Source organism: Polyodon spathula, unplaced genomic scaffold, assembly GCF_017654505.1.
Source record: "Polyodon spathula isolate WHYD16114869_AA unplaced genomic scaffold, ASM1765450v1 scaffolds_764, whole genome shotgun sequence".
NCBI classification, from domain to species: Eukaryota; Metazoa; Chordata; class Actinopteri; order Acipenseriformes; family Polyodontidae; genus Polyodon; species Polyodon spathula.
The window spans coordinates 79,810-101,915 of NW_024472252.1; the positions used below are offsets into that span (position 1 = coordinate 79,810).

Consider the following 22,106-nt stretch of genomic DNA (forward strand, 5'->3'; position numbering starts at 1 on the left):
AGGGCGTTCTACTGACACCGCATAGAAAGGAGCGCTGTGCAAACTATTTATATTGGCTCAGAGCCTCTGAAAGCGCCAGTGAAATGATCACACACCCCCACACTCGACAGGTCACATGTACCAAATAAAATCTCCCCAGCGCGGCCTCGGAAAAGAAAAAGCTATATTAAACAAACAAGAGTCAGGTTTAATAATCACAACCTGATCGGACAGCAACAGCCAGTGAAGCTCACCGATGGTTCGGATTCTACCAAAGATCACATGCCGCTTGCTCAGATTAACCACACTGTAAGATAAGCAACACAGTCACCGCACATGGTGATGCAATGACTGGAGTTAACCCTTTTATTCCCAAACTATATTAAAAAGGAAACTTACATCACATATAGTTTAACATGTAAAGCTGGGACTTTTAAAATCCCCAAAATATGTAAGAGAAAATGAAAAGCAGCAAGAACTGAACTGTAGTTTGGAATTGATTCGGGAGCAATGCTGGCAGTGCTAAACTGCATGGGAGGAGTACTGTAAAGACACAAACAGCAGGCGAGTAGTGTAGTTAGACTGCAGTTTAATATCACTAGAATATACAGCACCCCTCTTTCTACACCGATCTAGGGTGACATTTAAGCTGCATTTCAAGATGCACAGTATGGGTTTTTTGAAATTCGGGGCTTCTAGAATTTGAAGATAAGTGTTTGCTGAAGCAGAGGCAAGTCTGGGGCGTGTCTTCCCAGGACTGGTTCAATTCTGCCATAATGTAGGTCTTACAGCGTTTCTGTATCTATTGATTGATTCTACCCCAGAATGTTGCAAAATTCCAGTCTGTCTACTAGAAGCTCTGCCCGATCGTATGCTGCCTGAAATACACACAGTGGCTTACTGTGCTGTCAATGTAGCACCTTTATAAAGATGAAGTTAATTAGTCTTAATCTCATGTTTAATGGTTTACTGTTGAACCCTTGGTATAGCTTGTATGGCCTGGGAGAGGATTCTAGTGTTGTGGAAAGAAGTACTGAAGACAGTAATACACATGCTGTTGCCAGCACACAGCATTTCAGATTGAACCAGTAAAACAGGCAGCTTACTCAGCTCTGGAAACTACATTCCTAATTCACAACTGGCTTTGACTTTGAGTCCTGTCTCTCCACAGTACAAAGGTTCATGGAGAAAGCAAAGGCAGCACGCTAGAGGAAGCTGCTTCAGAACTCGCTGACTATCACTAGGCTTCCTGTTATTGGGTCTAACTGTCCAGTCCAGGAAGAGCAGCCCTGTGATCTAACTGGGTGCTGAACCCTGGACGCATTGCAAAGAAAACAAGTGCTTAGATTAGACAGGACTGGGGACCGCATGGCAGGTTTTCAATTACCATTGTATGAAACCAAAATGCAGCTCTTCAAAGGAAAACAGGCGATTGTCAAGCGTAGATTCATTCTTATTACATACAGTATAAAAAATATTCAGTTGAACTCGCCAGCAGTAGTAGGGCGCCATCGTGTGGACATTTATGGTAATTATTCATTTGCAAAACCTCTATTGGCATTCATGCCTGATAAGTAGGCAGGGGTTAACTTAGAAACAAAAAGGTACCGCATCTTCTCATTCAGGGAGAGGGACAGCATGTCTGTTTCTAGACCTAATGCATTGACCTTGGTTTGCAATTGTTTCATGATCTCATCTGCGTGTTTGCATGTCGACCTTATCTGGCATTTTGCCATTTGGGGTGTAAAAAGTATATAGTACTTCCTCATACACCTTGCATCCTAAAACAGATACTTCGTTTTTTGTCATTCAATTAATGGCACAGACTTTTTTTTTTATTGTACATTACGTATATAGAACTCTTTTTACATTTTTTAAATGGGTAATCTTCCGTCTTTTTCAGTCCATTGCAAACCCGGACCAGTTACTTCTTGTTGGCTGGTCTATCGCCAGGATTTCAGTAACCTGGTGAAAACTCCAGCACCAGGCTCCACTCCCCAGCTGTAAAAATGAGTGCATGGCAGGGCTGGACTCAATTCACATTCCTTTTGAAGAGCTATTCCTAATTCCAATTCCCAAGCCCTTGTAATCAATTCCAACACATCACTGATCAAAACTGCAACGAGCAGTATTCTGTTGAAATGAGCTTCTCGCAACGGCAACACATTATTTCAATGTCCCCGTTAGTCAATTAAATTGGCTTGTAATAAAAGCAGCTGAACAATTAATATAGATCTTTAAAATATCAATTCCTTTGAAGGAATTGGAAATTGATTTTAAAAAGGAACTGAGTGTGAAAAACCAATCATGCATCACGCAGGGAATGAAGAGAATCTCACATATTACCTTTAGTAAAAGGATTTATTTAAAAATAACATTTCTGAAAGAAGCTTTTAAAAATCAACTGCCTTTAAAGGAAAAAAATAAGGATTGTACGATAACACAGTCAAAACAAAGAACCTCTTTCTTACGAAAGGTTGCCTTTGCTGGTGCGAGGACCGCCCCGGGCGAGGACTGAGGTTACAAAGGGCTCACCATGAGTCTGAACAGCTGGTTTTTCAGGTAGGTACAAAGCTGATTCATCAGGTCGCGGTTCTGCCCTTCCACCCAGTGCATCTCCACGACGACATCGCTGCCTTCCTCCTTCACGTTCATCAGACACTTAAACAGGAAGTGCTGGGCGCCACTGCTTCCTTCCCCAGTGGTGACAGTCGCCACTGCTGCTTCCTGTCTGTCTGGCCCTGCAGACAGTGGCGCAATGGCAGTAGTGTCCACTTTGTTTTCCAGTCCCTGTTCCAGGCAGGCAGCGTTATCTACTGCCTGCTCTACCTCCTCGGTGCCACTCTCCTGGTTAGCGGCAGGGCTGTTCCCATTGGTCGAGGCCTGAGCTCCAGCAATGCTGCTGCTGCTCTCTGGCTGCGGTGACACTATGACCTCTGACTCCTCTGTGTTGGTTTTGCTGTCGGTTTCTGTGGTCTGTGCTGGTGTGGGCGTTTCTGGTTGCTTGGTTTCGCTGCTCTGCGGTGTGCTGTTGCCACCACTGGGTGGCGCTCTGGGGACCTCTCGCAGCTGCCGGCCGCGGTCCCTTCGTTTGTTGCGGATGTGGATCCACGAATTCTCGACGACCGTCAGGAAGAGACTCACCTCAGACTTGCCACAGGGCACGCGCTTGTGCAGGACCTGAGGAGAGGGGAGAGGGTTATCTGCTTTACAAGGGTCCCAGCTTCAAGGCAACATCCATTCAATACACTGTAGCTTCTGTATACCACCCTTGCAATGCCATACAGCAACGCCGTCCAACCGATTACAAAGGATTTCTTCTAGCGCCATACAAAAAAATATCACTACTAAAAAAAGCTGACTAATGAGCAACTGTACCCAGGCACAGCTTCAGTAGTTCCCTGCTTATTGCTGCTTTAAAACACAGCATTAAATAGCTTCATTTCGAATGCTTCTCGTCCTTGCAGTCTTTTCAAAAGATCTGTACTGTGGAGTTCAATGAGCCATGCGTCCTGCTTGTGTGAGAAGCAGGTTGCAGTCCCACGGTAATCTGCAATCCGGGAACCCGTGGGCACTCACCCGCAGGTCGGAGAGCGTCTTCTCTACCCAGGTGGTGACCACATCGGTGCTGCTCGTGGCGCTCGAGCCAATGGACACCACCTTGCCGGTCAGCTCCCTCACAGTGGGGCTCAGGACTGTGAAAGTGATGGGCTTGCGAGCCTTCTCCAGCTTCCGCTTCTTAGAGGGGGGAGACTGCAACGCAGAGAGGGAGAGGGGAGAGGGTTAACATACCAAAGCAGCACAGCCACGAGGGCTAGGCATCTACTCTGTCCTGGCCAGCCATCCATCCACTCCAGTCCAGTCAAACTTCACAGATTTACAGGGTTAGCGCCTGTACAACAGTGATGAAACTTGCTAACAATGTTCTTTAGTACAAGTGATCTGGGGTATATGGTGGCTTTATGCCTGTCTACAAACACAGGCACTACTTACATGTTTACAAACAGAAGGCTACCAAGGCTGTAGCTTGCCTACACAGGGATGGACTCCCATTGCATAGCAGTTCGATCCATTCCGGATTTCTCTGGATTTAACAAGACAGACCTGAGCTTGTTACCTATACACTGGGGCTAATTGAGCTTGTATTAAAACCTGGAATGGGTGGAACGCCTGTACAGTAAGAAGTCTTATTTCCATCCCTGCTACAAGATGTTTGCCATGAACCAAACAGTTCCATTTTGAATACCTCCCTAAATGAGAACATCCCTGGAAATAAGAAATCTCAGCAGACCTAGGAAGGAGGATTAGCTTTCAGGAATACACAAGGTTTCTCAGAAGCCAGTCCACGCAAGTAATAACATTTCTCACAAGATCATGGTCCTCAAAGATCTTTTACGGCAGTTTACGAAGGACAAGTGGACCTTCTATGAAAAAATGTAAATGCCAGTTGAAAATGATCTGAAAGGTGAATTCAGTTGCTAAAATGATTCTGAGATTTATGACAACTGTTAAAAATGGAGATATGTGATGCTTTTCCTTCAAGTGACCACCCGATGGCGCCCTTTCCTCTGCTTTTACACCTGCAGTACTGAGGCTCCCTGCACATCACCAACATGCTCTTAGAAGACTAGCCAGCCTGCTTTTTGTCTGCAGCTTCCGGTATCATTGCCCACTGCACCTCGCTTCTTTACCTCAGTGCCTACAAGCAGAGCTCCTTCAGAAGCAAACATTTCTTTCATTAGATCCTGCGCAACATTCCCCATTACCCTCAAGCCCTATCTGGATCTTTGGTGGTTTGCAGGGAGAGATCCAGACAGAAGGGGTACATGAAACCACACACTTCAACTGCCCAGTTCACCATTCAAACCAACCAACATCCCAATGCAAAATTTAAACATCTACCTACACTGCAGCCCAACACTGTAAAAACTGAGCCATGCAAACCCACTACCTTCCACACTGGCGCCCAGCACTGTCATCGCAGTTCACTGCCTGCACCCCTGATCTCTTGGTGTCGGTACAAACTTCCTGCTACTTGTTTCCTCTCTTTCACTGCATTGAAGACGACGCTGGGTTTGATTTCCTCACGTGCTAATCATGGGGGATCTTTGTGTCTGGGGGCCCAAGGCAGTGTCAAGCATTCATCAAGCAGGGAGCTGCACCAGAGAGTGTGATCTGCTTAACTGGATTAGCAGCCAGCATAGTGCCCTGCCGCTGCGCTGCAACCCATACAGACCAGCCCGGCTGCACACTGGGAGGAACAGGCTGGAAAACTGGGCTGATCAGAATTGTGCAGATCACTCTGAAAATCAGAATAGCCCAGGACACTATCGGCTAGTTTCACAAACCCCAATTAGCGCCACTGCTGGATTACCCTACCTAAATTAACACTGAGCAGTCAGAGATTGGTTCCAACTGGGGGCTGTGAAATTAGCTGTATTAGTTTATATGTTGCGTATAGGGAGGGGGAAAGAGTCCCTTATTAAGATTGTACCATTAACTACTGTTAAACAAAACAACATTATCGCATGTACTGGAATTCTGACACATCCTTGGTGAGTTGATTTCACAGAAGTAATTTCTAATAAAAATAAAAAAACAGAGACAGCATGAGTTCTAGGTTATAAAATTCCATTAAAATAAAAGAGAATGGTACAACTCAAGACATTTTCTTAGCTTTTGCTCATAACATAAAACCACTGTCTGTTTCAATTCATTCTCAGATCTCAAGCCAGTATCATATTATTATTAGCTGGGAAGAAAGTCTACATGTGTTTGCCTGTCTCTTCTGGCGAACCACGCACAACGCATTCTATGTCACAAGGAATGTCGAGGTGCTCCAGGAATGCGTCACGGTTCCTCAGTGACTGAACCCTTTCCTGAAGGGGTTGACCTTGAATGAATCATGCAGCAGCTCTCTGCCTCAGTACTTGCAGTACAGCACAGAGGAGCCAGGCTCAAGACTATTCAAGGTCTCAAAAATGAAGACAAACAGATGTAGGGCAATCCTTCTGCCCAAGTGGCTGTTTTACTTTTATTCTCTCCAGCAGTTGATTGAGCAGGGAAGGAGGAAGGGGGTGGATGTGTGAGGAGAGCACAGCCCCCCCCCCCCCAGAGACCAACTCATCTGCACACTACAGTGCCTCTGTAACTGTTGCCGGGATACCACGAATCAGGAAGCGCACCAGCTCCCCTGAACCAGGTTAAGTGAGTGTAATGAAACAGCTGGGGATGCATTATTAACAGCATGTCAGAGATGCTGGAGACTGACGATTCATTGTAGTTTAAGATAATGTTGTATTTCATGTGTACTTCGGTCGGTGTTGTATTTCATGTGTCTTTTGTCCCTGCGCACACATTTTCAGTTTTTTGGCACACGCTAGTTCTGTGTAAATCTAATTCAGAAACAAGCTAGATTAGCAACATACATTATTATTATTATTATTATTATTATTATTATCATCATGTTTATTTTGTAGATGCTTAGGCCTTTACCCCCGTCAAGGTAAAAAATGACGTATCGCAGCAGAGCGCTCTATAATCAAAGCCCATGGGGGTGTGTTATCCAACTTGGGCGAGGAAGTAGATCTGACAGATCAAGATACAGCGCCCATACAGAATCAGTATTAGCCACACTATCATTAAATACAATAAAAAGATCTATAAGAGAGACAGTGTCACGTCAAAGCCTGCCCCTTACAAAAAGCCACTATCGGCTGAAACGAGACAAAATTAGTCAAAATGGATTTAAATTACATCTGAGCAAACATGACCCAGATGCACATGTAGTTTTGTATCCAAAAGCTGTTCCTGGTATTTTTGTAACTAGACGTCTTTGTACCCAACATGCCAGCGCCAGTGTGAGAACGCTGGCTTGTAAACAGTTTTCTCCAGAGCGTCTTGAATCACATGTGCTACACCAATTACAGGGTTAATATTGGCAAAACAAAAACACTAGTACACTGCACCAAGTTAATTATTAAAAGCACTTGAAAAAGACACTTTATCCACACAAGTAGATCAAAAACATCCCCTTTTCTGAACCCTCTTCTGGAAACTCTTACTCAGTCTATTGGTTCCTGACACATTTCTTTGTACTCGCCAGTCATGCAGCTCCTGCTACTGTTCTAACATTTCTCTCTAATGACAAGGCACTGTGTCTGAATCAAACTGCATCTAAATCTCCTCCTGACTCCATTAAGTATAAACCTGCCAATAAGTCTTTCTACTGCACTGTGCTGCCATGCATCTGTTAACAGAGTTGAGGGACAGGCTAACTTTCCACCCAGATCCCAATTCCACTATACCGTGCATTTCCAGTCCGCGTTGCTTCCCAGTGCACACGCGGTCTGTGTTCTGCGCACACCAGACCAATTCAAAGTATGTTCATTTGCTTATCCAGGACACTTTCTGCTATTCAAATTTCATTTTTCCCCCTCCCTCCCTGACTCGCTGTGTCATGCAAACAGATGGTGTTGCTTCAGCCAAATTCCTAATTTTTTATTTAACAAGTGCCTTGCATCGTTTCCATTTAGAACAGTAATTATATCTGCAAACTCCTTTCTGCCCAAAACCCCACGTGGCATCAGCCAGTGCCCTTATTTGATTTCCCAGGCTGCTCTGCAGCGCCCTCGTTTCAGAGTATTCCACACTGCATGACCTACTTCCATTCGCATGGGGAGTTCAGGAGGCAATGCAGCCTAGTGCTTAGCCTCAGCCTAGTGTGGTCTAGTAGTTAAAGCACACAGACTTGGAAGCTGTGTAGCTTAGTGGTTAGAGCAGAGGGACTGCGAGGCAGTGCGGTCAGAGCAGAGACTTGGAAGGTGTGTAGCCTAGTGGTTAGAGCACAGGGACTGGGAGGCAGTGGCTCAATGTCTTTTCCGTTACTCATTCCCTTAGAAGGTAACTTACCGGAACAGTGACGTCCTCATAGAAGCTCCAGGCCAGAGCCCAGCGCATGGTGCGGCCCTGGCAGAACTCTGTGTGGGTAACTTTGGGAACCTGTAAGCAGAATCAGCAGGGGTTACTCATGAACAAAGAGCAGCGTTACACAATCCTGGATCCACACTAACCAAGTCCTTTACACACTTTGAAACGTGTACTACTGCGCCAGGGCACAACACTCTGACAGCCACACAGACTGTTACTGTTCTAAGTACAAACACAGAGTCTTTCTTTTCCTGTCGTTGGCTCTTGAGAAACGGCGTTGGCCTTCCCTTACCGAAGATATTAAACAGCTCCAACAACTAATATAAACAGCAGTATTAGCATTTTAATTGTATTTCCATAGAACACACACATTAAAAATGAGGCAGGATCACGTTGATTAAAAGTGACAAAAGATATCCAACATGCCTACTGGGAATTAAGAGCGGCGTGCGTGACACGACGGGCTCCTGTGAGGGGGCCTGACTGATGAAAAAGAGCAAAAGAGTATGCGTTACAAACTCTGGCAAATCACAAACCTGACAGCCTTAAAAACATATATATATATATATATAGATAAACTGGTAGGAGCAAAGTGTGTGTGGGCGTGTGCGTTTACCACTGTGAAAAACTAAACGATACTTGAATTCTTTCTACGGCTGCTGTTGTCTACAGCTCTGATTCCACACAGGGGCGTCGCTGCTCTTACCCCATGTTTACGCAGTTCCTCCTTCAGGGGCGCCAAGCTGCACTTCTTTCCCAGCATGCAACTGTACCACCTGTAAATCAAAACCGAAAGAGCACATCAGCTCCCCAAAGCCAGACCACTGAAGCAGTTAAAGTGTCACGGTCTTGCTCCCATTCCCATTCCACTAGCCTTTGTACTCTTATTATAAGGCAGAACACTAATAGCAGGGTCTTGTAACAATGGCTGCTGATGATCGCATTACAAAAAAGGGGGAGGGCTGTAATATGTTTATTAGATTAAGTGCACTGTGCAAACACTAGCTCTGGTAACACAGACTGGATCAGTGGCTGTGTGGCCCAACGGTTAAAGAAAAGGGCTTGTAACCAGGAGGTCTCTGGTTCAAATCCCGGCTCACTGACTGTGTGACCCTGAGCAAGTCGCTTAACCTCCTTGTGCTCCGTCTTTCAGGTGAGGCGATGTGACTCTGCAGCTGATGCCTGCTTCACACACCCTAGTCTCTCTAAGTTGCCTTGGATAAAGGCGTCTGCTAAATAAACAAATAACCCTAATATTAAAATATAAAGAGCCAGGTGTTATTGCAGATATGCAACCCATGGCACCTGTTTCTTATTCCACTGACACCTGAAGACTTTGGTCTTGAAAGCTAGTGTATGTATCGGATAAACAGCTGCGAATCTATTCTCTTGCGAGATCTTATCATAAGAAAAAGCGCTTCACTAAACAGTTATAAAAGGGTTGCCTGTACTCCCCCCCCCCCCCCCGCCGCCCCCTCCCAACAGAACAGAAACACAGAGCTCTCCCCAAACAATGGCAGATTGTAACTGCGCAGTTCCCAGGAATTTGATCTCCCAGCTCTGCGATGGAATTAGATTGAGCAAGCTGTTCTTTCTAGGGAGAGAAGGACAGGCAGTAACCCAAGACCGGGCTGGGGATTCAGGTCCTCTCTGAAGGTATGACACAGGGGTAGAAAGCGACACAGTCCTTTTATACGGACGTTAGGTAGCAGTGCAATCAGCAAATCATTTCCTAAGAATATTGGAGAACACAAAACAAGAAAACCCCAATAAAACGATGCATTGAGAACACTTATTCAAAAACAAGCAGCAAAATACATTTTCACTCTCCATAAAACCCTTCGACTGCACCTTAAAACACGCATGTGCTAGTAATATAGTATATTGGCGCGGCTCCAGACAGGGAACTATTCAATCAACGAACGTTTAAATTCAGGTTCACAAACATAAAAGCCAGATTAATAACCAAATCGCTGATGTTAGGACTTTCATTTAAAAAAAAAAAATCATACTTGGAGTTTTTTTTCCCCCACCTAGAACATCAGGTGTCTCCATTGTCCATTTGCATTTTTAGTATTGAAAAACCCTGCAGTTTATGATTTCGAATGAAAGTTCCAACAAGCACAAATGGATCTGGATGCCGGCTAATGCAACAATATACTGTTGAACTGAATTAGTCCTGATGTCTTAGAAACTTAAGAACAAGATACCCTTGCCATCACAGAATGGCATATTCGGTGACACTAGAGCGCATGTGTCCTGCTGTGCTGTCAGGGAGGCATGCTGGGAATAAAGTGTGCCCCAACTACTGTGGCATCAAATGTGTTTTCTCCAGGAATATGCTGCTAGTTCATTTTTATTGCAGCAATAGGGAAACAACATATTAAAAAAAAAAAAAAAAAGGATTTCTCCAGAGGCTAGCATTGGTAATAACTCTGACATGCAGTCTTCTGAGTCTAGCAGAGCTTTGATTTTCAACTGCCGTCCTCTCGCACGTTTTGGGAGCGCACACATTACAGCTTCACTCCCCCCTCCCTCCCTCCTTCCTTCCTTCCAAAATGAATTACACACCTATAATTAAAAGAGTGGACCCAATTGAGGCTCACTGGGGATCTGTCAATCTATGCGAACCTGGGATATTTGTACACACGCTGAAGACAGCGTATTTATTCATGCATTTATTTCTTTAAATAGGGTACAGCGGCTGCTTCGTCTGCAGATCTGTCTGGAAAGCATTTTTAAACAGCAGGTGTCTCAATAATACAAGTGGGCAGTGAGGAGGAGACAGCCAAGCCAGACCCCCCACCCTCCCCCCAACAGGAAGCCCAGGTGTGTCGACGGCAATCATCTCTAATCACACAGCCCACCCCCCTGTCATGCTAACTACAGCGTCTCGGTCTCACTCCATTGAGCCCCTGACAGCTCTTGGCAGAGGGGGGGCACACTGCAGTCAACTTGCATCTGCTCCCGTCGGGGCGCTCCGGATCTGGGAATGGCAATTGTTTAGCCTGTCTGTCAATTAATTAAACAAACTTGGAATGATTATTCGGGGGGTGGGGGGGTACGAAGAGACAGAAAAGACAGCCATCTGCCCCAGTCACTAGAAGATGATGATTATTTATTAATATATTTGTCCATTTTTAAATTATTATATTTAATGCTTTTTAGGTAGCCTCATCTGGAATAAAAAATAAATACAATTTAAAAAAGGGATGGAGTTTTTTTTTTTTTTAAACCATATTGGAATTTAACCCGAATTCCAGAGGCGTTCTGGTTCCACTGCCTCTTTGTAACGATGTCCCCAAGTAGACAGGTCCTTGGTCACATGACATGGAGGTCTGTCTCCCCCACCTCCTCCTCCATGCTATTCAGCCCTGGGGGATTTCAGTCATGCTGGTTTTGTGAACTAAGGTTCCACCAAGACCATTAAACACTTGAGTCCCAATCCAGATTCCTAGAGGTGTGAACGATTTTTTTTTTTTTTTTGGGTCATCCATCTCTCACCAGCACTTTATTTTCCTCTATGTCCACTTTGTATCTATTTTTGTGCCACTGCAAGCTTCCAGACTGCACTGTGTAAAGAATATTCCAACCTTAACAGGTTCTTTACTGAACAAATGAACAGACAAGTAAATAAGTACCCCACCCCCTTTTACCAAAGCCTCCTGTGCAGTGGCAGACGGTAATGGATTATCCTCCCCAGTCCCTCCCCTCTCACCGTAGCCTCCCCTGGAGCTGTAGGCTGTCGTGGATGATCCTCTTCACAAACTCCAGCTCCCCCCCCTCGGCCATGATCTCTGTCACCCCTCCAGTGTTCACAGAGCTGGGAGGGGGGCGCCTCGAGTTGCGGGAGTTCACACCCTGCGGGGGAGAAGGAGGGAAAGCCTTACACCTAGGAATCATTCTGCTTTGAGCTTCCGAAAATCCCACATTCAAATAATCAGCCATGTTTATATATCTATCACATATTTTATCAGCTAGGTCAAGCCTGGATCTTCAATAGAAATAACTAGGAAGGCACAGAGAAGTTTTGTGCTTTGGTGGGGGAGTAATGTGACGGCACAGGGTGCATGACCTAGAGCTTTCCATCTCACTTCACATTAATACAGCAGCACAGGACACACTATAACCACTTCAGTGATCAGCACTGCTGCTCAAACGTAGCGAAGATTAACTTTTTTTTTTTTTTTTTTTTTTTTTAGCAAGGACAAAGAGGTCCTGTGGGAGATGCAGTGAATCCAGATTCATGAAACTGTTACATTTGAGAAAGCCCCCCCCCCCCTTAACACAGAAGTGCTGCTGCAGATTCCAGCTGCCAGCTACATATAAGTAACACAGACTGGATCAGATAGTGTTTTTATAGAAGTTACAGCCAGCAGTGATCTGACACTTTACGGTGGTCCAGTGGTTAAAGAGGTTCTTGGTTCAAACCCCATTCAGCCACTGACTCACTCTGTGTGACCCTGAGCAAGTCACTTAACCTCCTTGTGCTCCGTCTTTCAGGTGAGACGTAAAACAAGGTCCTATTGGAAGTGACTCTGCAGCAGCTTTTGTGCTGCATAGTTCAGCCCCTAGTCTCTGCAAGTCGCTTATATAAATCTATACATACAATAAAACAGCAGGCTTGAAGCTCTGTACCTTAGCCTCCAGCTGGTTAGCGAAGAAGGGAGGGTTGCACATACAGAAGTCGTAGACGATCCCTGACTCCTCTTTCAAGGCATCCATCAGGAGAGTCTTCTGTGGGACCTTCACCACTGATAGAGAGGGAGACGAGCCGTCACACAGGCAGCACTGCCATTAGCAGCAAGGACTATTTCACACAATACATATTACACCATGAGGCTACAAAAACACCACCACCACCACGGCCACAGTCTCCAACGTGTTTATAGCCCTTGTCAATGCCAGACTTAACGGCTGGCGCTGGGATCACATTCTCAAACTGCTTTGAACAATTTAGTGGCCAGACGCAAACACTGAAAGAATTTCGGGTCAGGTTTGTTAAGCAAAGTTCACAGCAAGCTCATTTCCTTTGCGTTTGTAGCACGACAAGACCAGAAACAAAAAAAACAGACTAAAAAGAGAAAGCCAGGCAGGGACCGGAAAGCAGTAAAGGCTCAAACCCTCGGCGACCCTTCTTCCCTCACCCTTGATGAGCTCAGAGAGGTTGTTCTGCTCCACGTTCTTCTTGGCGTAGTTGTAACACATGTCATCCACCTCGGTAGCCAGGAAGAACCAGCCGTTCATGGTGGCGCCAAGCAAGGGGTAGATACAAGAAGCGCCCGTCCCTGTAAACACACAGACAAGTCAGGACTGGGGGCACCCAACACATGGCACTACAGTCGTACTGGTGTTTATATATGGGGGTTAAGGGTTCGAATCTTGCTTGTTCACAAATGAATATGTGTCAGCTTGCTCAATGGACATTAGCTGGCATTACAAAACTACCTGAAACAACAACCACATCTTTGTATTATTAGCAGCCTCTTCTTGGGATTGAATTGTGTCATTCATTCATACACACAAGTATTTTTTAAGATGAGAGTTCAATATATATTTTAAAACCCAGCTTCCTCTATCTCTTCATATTTAAACAGACAATATAACGAACAGCATAGTCTCTTTTAAAGTCACACAGAAGATTAGGATCGGTTTTGGTGACTGTCATGTTGGGAGGGTTACAGAAGCCCCCTGTGGGTCAACAGGGTTCAACATCAAGGCTGTCCATCAGACAGCCATCAATCCCTGCGTGTGTGGGTCTGACAGCTCCAACAATGGTCCAGGGCCAGCCATCAATAACAGCCTGACAAGAGCCGGCAGAGGCCAGGGCCTGGTCCCTTTGCACCCCCCCAGTTTACCAAGTGCATTATTCCCAACGGTGGCTGACCTGATAATTGGGAGCACACAGCTGAGTTATACGCTTCGCTTCATACTGCGCTTGAACCAGATCCCACAGATACAACGCCCGGTTGATGAGATTTCTCTTGCTAAATTTGCAATACAATAAAATCCGTTTTATCTGTAATTCATGCAGGGTCTTACAGGAAAGGAAATCGAGAAGAATAGTCAGCCGGGATAAACACATACAATGAGAGCACTGGTAGATTGTAACCCAGAACTCCACAAAGGGTTAATGAGAATAAACTAGGCTGTAGTCTACCAGCAGATCTGACTCGGGTTTTATGGCCTGATGTCTGAACCGAACATGTTTATCAAAAGTGGTTTACACCACCGTGCAACGTACAGGTCTAAAAAATAAAATCTATAAAAAATAAAACACGATCGTCGCTAGCGGTTAAAAAGACACAATACAAAGGAATTTAGAACACGATTTCCTGTTGCTTTTGAGGTGTTTAATATTTTATTTTTTTTTTTTTACTAAAAAGGGCTGGCAGCAGACAGGATGGAGCTAATTACTAAAGAGACGTATTCAATGGAAAAAAGTTCTGACAAGGCGTCTGCACCACGTCACATAAACACGTGAAGGGTTTGTGTTTGTTGCTGGAGGGTCTGATGGAGCTGCAGGTCTCACCGATATCGATGCCCCACCGCGGGCCGCCCCCCTCGATCAGGTCCTCTACCCAGTGGATGTAGTTGAGCCGGAGCGGGACGGTGGGGATGAGCCTCTCCAGGGGGATCTCGATGGTCAGCCCGAAATCCTCCTTGAGAAGAGTGCAGGTCAGGGCCCTCACTGCCTCTGGGTCCTTGAAATTCAACCTGGGGAACAGAAGACAGCCAGCTCACTTCATGAATTAAATCGACAAGGCTGAATGAGACACGACACACCCTCTTTTGAGACTGGTACTGTACCGTTGACACCACCTTTTGTAAAGAACCTTGCTACCCTCCCCACACACACAAAGGCTTACATCCTGCCTCCCTTCCACTGCAATGCAAGCTTAGACAAGGGCTCCATGCACGGTTTCCATGGAAACCAGTTTCAAATCTACAGACTCGACAATGCAGCTTTCAGACGCTGCGCGAGAACAAGAGTAAGTCAGGGCTCGGACGCCGTCACCCTCCCTGCCGCGCTGCCTGGCTCACGTCTGCCCTGAGCGGCGGCGCTGAGTGGCGTCAGGCTCATGTTTTTATACACGGTGCTCATTACTTTCCTCCCTGTGCAGCCCACAACACAGAAAAGACACCTCCTGTAAACACAGCACTGTGGGCTGCGGTCCGATGAAACCTCAGAAGCCAGGCAGGATTGATCAAGGAAGAGCTGAAGTGTTACCCCGTGTGCTATTGATCACGGCATGGCATGGGGTAACCCGGAGGAGCAGAAGAGAACATTCCTCATCGAATGTCGAGTTGCTGCTCCCCACAGTTGTTTTGGTGCTGTAAAATCCGACCGGTCTCATTAATGATTCTTTTCAATAGGACTCAGCTTGCTCTACCAGGGGTTCATCTTATACAGCATTGCTTTATTTCAGAGCAAATCAATACAGAATTCCAGCCTGTTCAGCGGGGCTTCAAATCCACATCTGTTTAAAAAGGGTCCTGGTAATGAAAGACTGCACTGATGTATATAACACGGTCACTGCATTAGGACAAGTTTCTTGCATGCAGTAAGCAAGTTTCTTGCTTTTTTTTCAGTGCAAGACTATTATTGATAATATCACGATGACCTGTTACAGTTTCAACAGCAGTATCCAGAATTAAAGAACCCCCCCAAACTTTTCAGGATTTCTGCACATTCTGGGCTGGACAGAGCTGAGCACACCACATACGTACCTACAGTAACAGATATTTACTGTCTGCCGTTGAAACCACTGACCCTGTGTCAGTGTGAGAGGACACCACCTAGTGCAACAGGCAGACAGTCTACACACACACAAAGCACTGCCAAACCACCTCAACCATGACACGGCAGCCCTAAGCAGCAATCTTGACATCACTGTGTGATGCGGATTACTGTCCACTCACTTAGGGTTAACATTTCCAAACTGACTGGCTAGTGATTTAAACTCCCTGGCCCTTTAATATTAGTATGGTTCATTTCTCTTTCATCTCTAATGTATTTGTACGCATTCATTTTGAAGGTGATCCAGGCTGGGGTTCTGCTGAACTCAAATGAAATTGTAACAAACAAGGCTGACAGTAAAAGCATAGATGACACTTTAGCAGTCATATAATGATGTAAAATGCACCTTTAAAAAACAATTCTTTTAATCGCGCACCCAGCTACCCGTCAGAACCGTCTGACCGCATAAAGTAATTATGAATCCTGCAGAGTCAAAAAGCGATTAATGAATGCACGATTTGTAAAAAGTAATCCTGGTTTTCTACTGAAACAAATTTTACCAGTCCCAGGCCACCGCACTTTCTCCTTCACTCCCCACACAGGCACAGCAATGGGAGCGTGCAAATCCACGCTTGTGACCCCTGACCTGATCTACCTGCTGCAGCGTTCCCTCTCCAGCCCTTTACAGTCCAGCCACGATTCGGGTGAAGTCAAACCCAGGATGAGGTTTTATCTTTTTCTATTTTGAGCTCCCGTCACTTAGAGATGGGGTTGCATTCGGTGGGGATAAGTGAAGTACAGAGATATGCAATTGTGACTGCAGCCATGAAGGGGTTAATCCCCTGGGACCCCCAACTCGGGCTCATCTGCAGTTCCGAGTGAGATTGCTCTGGAAGTGTAGTCTGATGGATGTTAATTGTGTGTTGTAACTCACACCTGCTGCTGAATTAAACACCCCCCTATACACACACACACACACTCTGACACATTCCCAAACCTCAGAATGCGATTACACGTCCCACTGGGTTCCTAATGCATTCTGAATTGAGACACACATGCGTAACATCACAGTTCACAAACCGCAAGCGAATGGATTCCCTGCAGTATTTCAGATTTCTTTTTTAATTGTAGCACTTTTGTCATGTCCGGGTGACAGATGGGATGTATAAAGCTATGCCATATTAAACACTGTAATGTTACACTTCTAATCAGGCAGGGCTTCTTCCAGGTGCATCCGCTTACGTCAAAAATAGATCATTTCACCTAAGTGACGAGCAATTCTACATTGATCAAATACACGTGATGAATATAGACCAGTCAAGATCTGCATGAACATGCATGCAAACTTGCAAAGTGCTCTTCTTTGATCACCCAAGCCACGTGCACTTGTGCACTTTCATCCACACCTATAAAACACTTGAGGTAAATGTAGAAATGCTGAAAGGAACTTTTAAAGTTCTATGACAAAAGCCTTTCTCAATGTCTGAGATCAACTGGCTACTAGGAACCGAGCTTAGATGGGCTGAATGGCTTACAGTCATCTGTAAATTGTACTGTCTTAAGATACAAGAACTCAGCAACAACTAGAAGATATTGCCGAGTTAGAGTTACCCAAAATGAGCAAATACAGTTCTTAATTACAAGCAGAAAACAAGACAAATGAAGGATCCAGGCAGCGTTTTTGTCCTTTGTCTATACTGATGAAACACAGTGTGTTGTATGGACAGGAGGGCAGGTCCAGCCACCCCTGCAGCAGTGGGCCCAGGACACTGGCTCCTCTGCAGGCTCCGGCAGGAATTCAAACGATGCAGAAAGAAGTTCACTGGAACCAATTATCAACTTTCAGCTCCAAGGACTCGGAAGAGAATAAAAAAAAATCCAATGTCTCGCTGATGGCAGCTTCCTAAAATAGAATCTCTTCTACAACTGTAATTGGGAGGTGGCCATGGGGGGTGGGGGTCAGACTAGCGAGCTGTATTATTAATTCCTGTTATGAAACCTCACAATCAAGGAAAATCTGAACGAGGCAGGAAACATTCAATATTAATCGCTCCCCTCCGCCCCTTGCGTTTGAACATCATATGGGTTTTGCAGCCTGCAAAAGGTTCACTCCTGGCAGCACTGTGCTTTTAGAGAACACAGCTAGGTGCTTGCAGTAGTTTTCAGTCTTGCCTGTGTAGCTTTCAAGCTATGGCTCAATTATCCAGAAAATCAGCTAAGCAGACTGATAACACCCCCGACTCCGACCCCCCGGCTCGCTCTTGCTCTTTTTTTAATTAGTATTTGCAATAAAACCTTGGACAGATTTGAAGATATGCATTCACAAGACATGTGATCTTCATGTTTGAAAACACAGCTCAGGAAAGGAATAGCCCGACATGCAAAAGCACACTGGTGCATATAGAACCTCTCAATATAGGGAATAAAAATAATAATTCATGTCTCAAACACTAATGTATTGAAATCAACACAAACTAATTTACATGGCAAAGGAATGGCAGAAAAAAAGGTATATGGCACTGAAGCAGTAGACTATTTTGGGGGTTTATATGCATGTATATTTTAATGGCAATTGCTGGGATTTTGTTAGTGCAAACTGAAAGTCTGTCCTGTCCATGGTAATCGCCCTGCACTACCCAGGCTTCTCATGTCCTTTGTGCTCAAGGCACTTCTCCCCAATCAAACTAAGACTGTGCCGCTCGACTGTAACAGGAACCCTGCTTACTGCAGATCATAGATCAAGCAATATAACAGAACCTGTCTCCCTCAACATTAAAAGAACCCAAATGGTTTTCCCTACAGGTTTCCAGTTCAAACCCATTCATTATAACAACCGTGAGCGCCCAGGTTCCTGCAAGCCGCCACACAGAAACAGAGCAGTTTTTTCGCTTTAATTAGCAGCAGTGTTTTGGAGACTCCAGCACCCATGGGAGAAGGGCTCCCTGCTAGGTCAGCATGTGTTTGATTCGGCACAGGAGAAGCGGCTCGTTCCCCAAGGTCACCATCGATCAGCGCTGTGCCGTGAAGCCCTGGCAGCTCAGAGAGATCACTAAGACAGGAGGCTTTATTAGCAAATTGTCTGCATACACAGTACTGTACTGTACCTGGCACCTGCATTGCACTGTTAATCTCACATACTCATCCGCCTCAATCCCTATATGTCTGTCTGTTGTGATGCAGTAGGGCAGAGTTATATTGCACCAATACCAAGTTACTCAGAGCTTGTCGAGAGAACCCTAAATGCCAGGACCAAATCTCCTTCCTCGTTCCACTCACAGACCCATCTACTCCACCTACATTAATGTAACATAGATGGGGCGGTCAGTAAATATTATTCTCCCAGAATTTGTTACTCATTTCAGGATTTTTCCCCACACACTTTTTCATCCCAGCTATTAAGTTTCGGGTGAAGAAAACAAACCCAATGAAGAACACACTAACACACTGAACCTGTGCTGTATAAGGATTTTGAAATGCTTGCCAATGTATTGCCCTGGCCCTGTATTGAACAACTGGCTTTTCATAACTTGCGTGCAGCTCTGACATCGAAGGAATTAGAAAAACTTTGTTTTTCTGCTTAATAAGCTGTTCAGAGCCTGTGTGCAAACCATAATCAAACCAATTAAAAACTGGTTCTAAAACGATTTCATTTTGTTAAGTGACATGCTTTAATGGTAATGACTGGTTTATTTTTATAAGAAATGAAATCTTACAGCTGGGTAGAGGAGCCACTCACAACAGTATGGAAGCGGCGAAGGACAATGCTTGATAAGAGAGTCGACTTCAACTTTTCCAGCTTTGCAACCACTCTGTAATGTGAGCATCAGCTTTACACTGCATCAGCCTGCAGTGTGTCGAGCAGGGTTATGAGATTCAATGCAAATGAAAAGATGATATGACAAGGGCGCTGCTGGCATTAACAAATGGACGCAGGAAAAGTGAAGCAACATCCAGTTTCAGACAAAATAGATCCTTGCCCTTTGAACACAGAATAAACTGCAACAGAAAACTCCAGTGCTACTCTCCATGCCTCTTTCAGAGAAAACGCCTTTACTTCTGACTCTGAAGTGCAACCCACCTGTTTAGTTCCCTGAATCAGAGATGTTTGTGCGCTGCAGCATTGTATGGTATTGTTCATGAAAACAGAAGCTTGTTTGTGTAACAATACAGAGACTACAGAACTACGCTTCAAACATCCCGTTGCAGCTGGTCAGTCTCGGTGTGACACAGGGTGTCCCATAAAGCAGGTGTCATTGGCGTGACTGTCAACAGTGGTTATGTCTCTATTCTTTCAGCAGGGACTCTAACAACTGTAAGTAGCCCTGGATAGGAAATAAATAATAATAACAATAATAATCTAGGTGGCACAGTGGGATAACTCACATGGTGTCACAAAGCTAGGATCCCTTTCCATTAATGACACAGGCTATGTTAGGTACCTGACCTGCTCACTGAAAGAACCACTCACCGGCCTGCTCCCTTCTCCCCTCACACCCACATCTGTTGCAGCTCAGTTAGGCCTACTGAACACACCACACAAACTCGAAACTCAGAGCTTCAGTCTCAGCCTTGCAACCAAGTCGTGACCTTTTTGGTTCCAGAGGCGTGCCAGTGCAGCACACCACAGTGTCGATGGATTCACTGTACAGACCATTGATCTGGCAGCAGCCCGGGCGAGATGGGCGTATATTCCAATGACAGGAAATCATTTCAATAGCAACGCCATTAGATAACCCGCCCAAGCTGTGTACGGCAGGGTGGAATGTCAGGCAGCAAACAACACCTGATGTTTGTGTAGCGAAGCAGCTCTGTGTAAATACTGATTTTACAGCACATGCTCTGTTTAACTACTTCCCTCCTAAATCTGACTTTACACTAGATGCAGGTTTACTGTCCAAGGTTCAGAGTAAAAGGTTCCTTAATGCACTGGTTTGTTAAGTGTAACTACAATTTCTGACAACTCCATTGCAGGTGTGAATTTGCAGGTGTGCCCATATTCACTACACTGAGAATCTTATTTGCCAGATTGCTGAATTACTGCCAAGTGTTTGCGTCTTTCATCAGCGTTTTTTTAAGAATAAGTGTAACTAAAACAGACAGCATAGCAGAAGCGCCCGAGCCCCACCTTCATCTCTCTGGCACTCACTCACCCGACTCTGCCTGTCAAGTTGGTGTGAACATGCTGCTTGAACTCAGGGTACTTGGAAGCCAGATGCGCAAAATCTGGGGCTTTGTCTTTGTATCGGTTTCTGGGGTGCATTGATTTATTCAGAGCCATTCTGCAGGGGGAGAGAATAAAGAATCAACGCAGATATAAAACACAAGTCAACACAAAAGCAGGCAGTCTTAATTGTTAGAAGCTGAAGATTATTGGAAATATAAACAGCACAGAATCACCACTGAGCTTGTTACCTACACACTGTGTCTAACGAAGCTCCTCTTAAAATCCAGACTGGGCAAAACTGCTGTGCAATAGGAGTCTCATTCCCATCCCTGCAGTCTACATTATAACAAGATATCTGGACTTAGTACTATACATAGTTTAAAAGCAGGAAGTAGTAAAACATATCTAATATAAAACAAAAATACATATGTTTTGTTTAAAATAAAAAGTAATGGGGATCTATTATTGCGAATCAGGAAATCCATGATGGTGTTGTTGACCACAGAAAATGCATTCATAACTTTGTAGTTTATAGTTTCAAATTGTACACGTTTTTACACATATTTTTTGGGGGGAAAACAAGCTACACAGATATCCTACTTCCACAAACTGCAGCAGAGGGAGGTTATGCACCTTTCATTCTCATACTGACCATACAACTGTAGCACAAACGTCTCGCTGCGTCTTATTAATACGTCTCATTGGTATAATATTCCACGTACAAAACGTGTGTTGCTGGCGCGTTAACTAAATCCACGCTGCTTTACTCAGAATCCCTTAAGTCTAAACGAGACCGTGCATTGTTAATGGACGTGCCTAACTTTGTTCTTGTTTGAAGCCAAGGTTTTAAAAACTTTACTCATTCACAGCTTCGCTAGAAGTGGAAAAGTCACCACGAGCTGTATTTTGCATGCATATTTCGTTCACTAAGTAAACTGCGCTATGAGTACCGCGACTCTGTTTGTTTAATAGAAATATTCAATACCCCTGATTGCAAGCCCTTCGCTTCTTCTGTTTGTGTTGCTAACATGCCATGCACGAAGCCAGGCCTACCTACGAGCGTTTACCAAAAGCGCGATCATTTCTTAATCATTTCACATTGCGTAAGTAATTTCTTAGAAAGCATAAATAAATAAATGAAAGGCGAAGCGCACCTGCGATGTGTTTTCTGCTATCACTGTTTTTTACCAAACGCCCCAAAAACATGACAATTGCAAAGCGTTTTCTATCTAGAGAGACGTAACCTCCACCCCAGTCCGCTCACGTCGGGTCTGCGTTGCAAACTGCAGCAGC

The 22,106-nt window shown here is 44.9% G+C and overlaps 1 protein-coding gene across 4 annotated transcripts; it reads right to left on the minus strand.

Annotated features, from left to right (window-relative positions):
• Positions 1 to 1,793: 1,793 nt before the first annotated feature.
• Positions 1,794 to 22,106, minus strand: mettl16 (methyltransferase like 16). 4 transcript variants are annotated; one of them, XM_041241235.1, is made up of 11 exons: positions 21,968 to 22,106; positions 21,062 to 21,149; positions 20,800 to 20,928; positions 14,441 to 14,625; positions 13,056 to 13,196; positions 12,547 to 12,662; positions 11,627 to 11,769; positions 8,615 to 8,684; positions 7,891 to 7,980; positions 3,559 to 3,732; positions 1,794 to 3,159 (listed from the first exon to the last, which is right to left on the minus strand). In XM_041241235.1, exons 1-11 carry the CDS (start codon positions 22,017 to 22,019, stop codon positions 2,500 to 2,502), a joined length of 1,848 nt encoding a protein of 615 aa, XP_041097169.1. In that variant the 5' UTR covers positions 22,020 to 22,106; the 3' UTR covers positions 1,794 to 2,499. The 4 variants fall into 4 exon arrangements, with proteins under 4 accessions (XP_041097169.1, XP_041097172.1, XP_041097171.1 ...); XM_041241238.1 differs by lacking the exons at positions 21,062 to 21,149; positions 21,968 to 22,106 and adding an exon at positions 21,466 to 21,611; XM_041241237.1 differs by lacking the exon at positions 21,968 to 22,106 and having other exon boundaries at positions 21,066 to 21,152.

Excerpts from the sequence above, each read along its gene's own strand:
- mettl16 (XM_041241235.1), bottom strand. The coding sequence starts at position 22,019 with ATGTTTTTGGGGCGTTTGGTAAAAAACAGTGATAGCAGAAAACACATC. Across the intron at positions 14,626-20,799 it reads AACTTGACAGGCAGAGTCGG|GTTGAATTTCAAGGACCCAG; the intron begins GTGAGTGAGTGC and ends TCTGTTCCCCAG. Across the intron at positions 3,733-7,890 it reads ATGAGGACGTCACTGTTCCG|TCTCCCCCCTCTAAGAAGCG; the intron begins GTAAGTTACCTT and ends TCTGCGTTGCAG.